We start from the raw sequence: 3,509 nt of genomic DNA, 5'->3' as shown, positions 1-3,509 counted from the left end.
CCATACACACCTACACTGCCACCAGCCACACCTACAGTCCCACCATACACACCTACACTGCCACCAACCAGATCTACACTGCCCCACCTACAGTCCCACCATCCACACCTATACTTCCACCATCCACGCCTACACTCACACCATCCACACCTTCACTTCCACCATCCATGCTTACATTGCCATCATGCACACCTACACTGCCGCCATTCCACACCTACACTCCCACCAATCCACACCTACACTTCCATCATCCACACCTAGACTTCTACCATCCACACCTAGAATTCCACTTTCCATACCTACACTCCGACCACCCACACCTTCACTTCCACCATCCACGCTGACATTGCCACTATAAACACCTACACTGCCACCATCCACACCTATACTACCACCATTCACACCTACACTCCCACAATCCACACCTAGACTTCCACTTTCCATACCTACACTCCAACCATCCACACCTTCACTTCCACCATCCACACTAATCTTGCCACCATCCACACCTTCACTTCCACCATCCAAACCTACACTCCCACCATCCACACCTAGACTTCTACTATCCAGACCTACACTCCCACCATCCTCGTCTTCACTCCCAGCATCCACACCTACATTCTCACCGTCCACACCTACACTTCCACCATCCACAGTTACATTGCCACCACCCAGATCTACACTGCCACACCTACAGTCCCACCATCCACACCTACACTGCCACACCTACAGTCCCACCATCCACACCTATACTTCCACCATCCACGCCTACACTGCCACCATCCACATCTTCAATTCCACCATCCACACTTACATTGCCACCATCCACACCTACACTTCCACCATCCACAGTTACATTCCCACCATCTACAGCTTCACTTCCACCATTCTCACCTACATTCCCAACTAATTGATCTCTTTCTGTCTCCATAGACTTATAATAGAGACCATTTTCTGCATCAAGCTGTAAAAGGCAGCAAACTGGGGAGTAGAGTTCTTCTCCCATCTCTACCTAATGGGGGTAAGTGGGGGTCTGAACCCCTTTTTTAAGTAACACTGCCTATTTAAGCGGAAAGTTTGTGACAATTCCATCTGCCCCATATGTGCCCTTACACCCTAAGGGGACTATAAAAATATAACAAAACATTTACAATATATTTAGAATCAATAAACTTTATTAATTTCCATCACAGTAACAAAAGCCAAAACATGTACAGAGAAATCAGCATGGAGGAGGGTTGTCATTTTAGGATGTTAACAAGTATGTGAGTTGCGCAAACTAATCTAAACAATGAAACTTAAAGGTGTCAATGTACACAAAAGCTAATTCTCCTAAGGTTGACCCTCATGACTCCACCCCTTAAAGGGGTATTTCTAGGGTTGACTATGCTGAACATGCCTGGGCATGTTCAGCATAGTCAACCCTAGAAATGCCTGATTTACAAAAAGTGTTAACATGTCATTTACAGTTACGATTGGCAGTGTCTATCATAAGAGTAAGTATGATACTAAGACTGATTCCCTGCTGGATGGTTTGGTTCACCACCCACCACCCACACCATGTCTATAACAAAGCAATGGGGCATGTGCCAAACCAAGGGACTTGGCAAGTTACCCTCTGATGCATACACAGGTTAGTCCAAGGGTCAGCAATGGAATGTCTACTCCTGAACACCCATTAACATCGTAAAGAGGGGCCCCTTAGCAGAACCAAAGAACTAAGACTCATCCCCTTAACCAAAAACCCACCCCTTGTCCCATTCAATCATTTAGACAACACCTAAACCCAACCCCTCCCAGTCTAATTCATTCCCTCTCTACACACCAATTTGGGTTGGCAAAGTCCAGTGCCATGTTCCTTACCTCAGGGGCCCCATAGCTGTGGGGTGACTTCCAATATTTACCTAATGGTGGAGGTCACAGAAGGGTGGGATGGGTCCTTGCTACCTGATGATTTTCAAGTGGCTATTCCATATGCCAAATGCAGCATGCAAGGGCTCGGTAAAGAGGGCACTGAATGTGTACAAATGCCTAATCGGGTCCCCGAGCTCAAAAAATGAAAGCCTACCTTTATCGTAATCCAGATATATGGCGATATCCTGAGAGGAGACGATGCCACCTAAGTTCACTAAATGGTTATTGTGAGTTACCCTGTATTGTTTCTCAAAAGCCCCAAGGGACCAAGACTTATTGTTATCTCCAAGGTATGAAGGCTCGCCCTTACGCTCCATACTGTTATAACAGACCCCCACCCTCCAGTTTCCTGCCTCGCTGGTCTTCACGCACCAGTAATGTCGCCCCGAGCTGAAGCTCCTGGTGCTCAGAACCTGATTGTACTGAAACCTCTCCTGTGTTTTTGGTCGATTAAATTTTTTAGGGGAAGCAATGATTGTTTTTAGGTCATTGGATATGTCCAGACTGTCCCCAGCTGTATTCATGTCAAAAATAATGTCATCCGCCTGGTACACTTTAAACTGTTCCTGAACACAAGTAATGATGGTGGATAAGCCCCTATGCATTGAGATGGAGATCAGACCTTCATCCAGATCATTAAGGCCATGAATCGGCTCCACATATTTAAAGGAGCTTTCCACATCTGTATCAACTCCATTTGGTTCCTGGTGTTGTAGAACCAGTATAGGATCAGACAGATCACACAACTCCTGAATGCTCCGGATCTTGCTTGACAACGTGTCCTTCTTGAGTTCCAGCTGCTGGATCAGATCACAGACCTGGTTTTCCTTTCTCGGTACTCCACTCAAGACTTTCCTCTCCAGATCTTCCACTTTTCTCTTGATGTCTCTAAATAAGTTGGCAATTCTGTCTGTCTTAGACTTGTCTTCTTCGTGTACTTTAGCCCAGAGCTCCTCCAGACTCTGGACTCTTTCTTCAGTCTCCACTCTCTTTGAGACCAGTTTCTCCAGGCTTTTTCGTAAGGAATCCTTCCTCTTGCTAGAGGCCTCGGAGAGTAACTCTACATTGTGTCCCTTGTGGTTTCCAAGCAAGAAGCAGGTGAGACAGATACAGGTGGAGTCATCCGGGCAGTAGTACTTTAGGACTTCTTGGTGGAGAGAGCACTTCCTACCAGCTGGGTCAGCGGTGGGATCCACCAAGATGTGTTCTGGAGCCTTGCTGTGGACCTCCAAGTGTTTGTCACAAAAAGAAGCTCCACAGGTCAAACACGTCTTGATAGCAGGAATGTTAGAAGGAGCGCAATAAGTGCAAGGGATGGCCGATTCCGCCATTGTCAGCTCTGCAAGAGGAAACTAAGCACAACGTCCTTCTGTGTCAGGAGACAGATCAGACTTGTTTTACCTTCTTTCGCACATATCAGGTTTTTTAGCTATTGGCATTTGTAGGTCGCACTCAATGTCACACATAGGGAGGAGTTCAGATTCTACAAGGAAATAACTTTTACGGTATTTTAACTAATCTGTACCTAAAGGGGTTATCCCAAGAGTAAACGTTCTCGCCTGTCCGTGGGATAGGGGACACCTAGCTTATCAACC

The 3,509-nt window shown here is 46.4% G+C and overlaps 1 protein-coding gene across 1 annotated transcript; it reads right to left on the bottom strand.

The window, feature by feature from the left end:
• Positions 1 to 1,943: 1,943 nt before the first annotated feature.
• On the bottom strand, positions 1,944 to 3,245 carry LOC138771902 (E3 ubiquitin/ISG15 ligase TRIM25-like). Its single transcript, XM_069951904.1, has one exon. The coding sequence runs from the start codon at positions 3,243 to 3,245 to the stop codon at positions 1,944 to 1,946; it is 1,302 nt and encodes a 433-aa protein (XP_069808005.1).
• Between the last annotated feature and the right edge of the window lie 264 nt (positions 3,246 to 3,509).

Source organism: Dendropsophus ebraccatus, chromosome 14 (assembly GCF_027789765.1).
Source record: "Dendropsophus ebraccatus isolate aDenEbr1 chromosome 14, aDenEbr1.pat, whole genome shotgun sequence".
NCBI classification, from domain to species: domain Eukaryota; kingdom Metazoa; phylum Chordata; class Amphibia; order Anura; family Hylidae; genus Dendropsophus; species Dendropsophus ebraccatus.
This window is presented reverse-complemented; position numbering and strand designations above follow the sequence as displayed.

Excerpts from the sequence above, each read along its gene's own strand:
- LOC138771902 (XM_069951904.1), bottom strand. The coding sequence starts at position 3,245 with ATGGCGGAATCGGCCATCCCTTGCACTTATTGCGCTCCTTCTAACATT.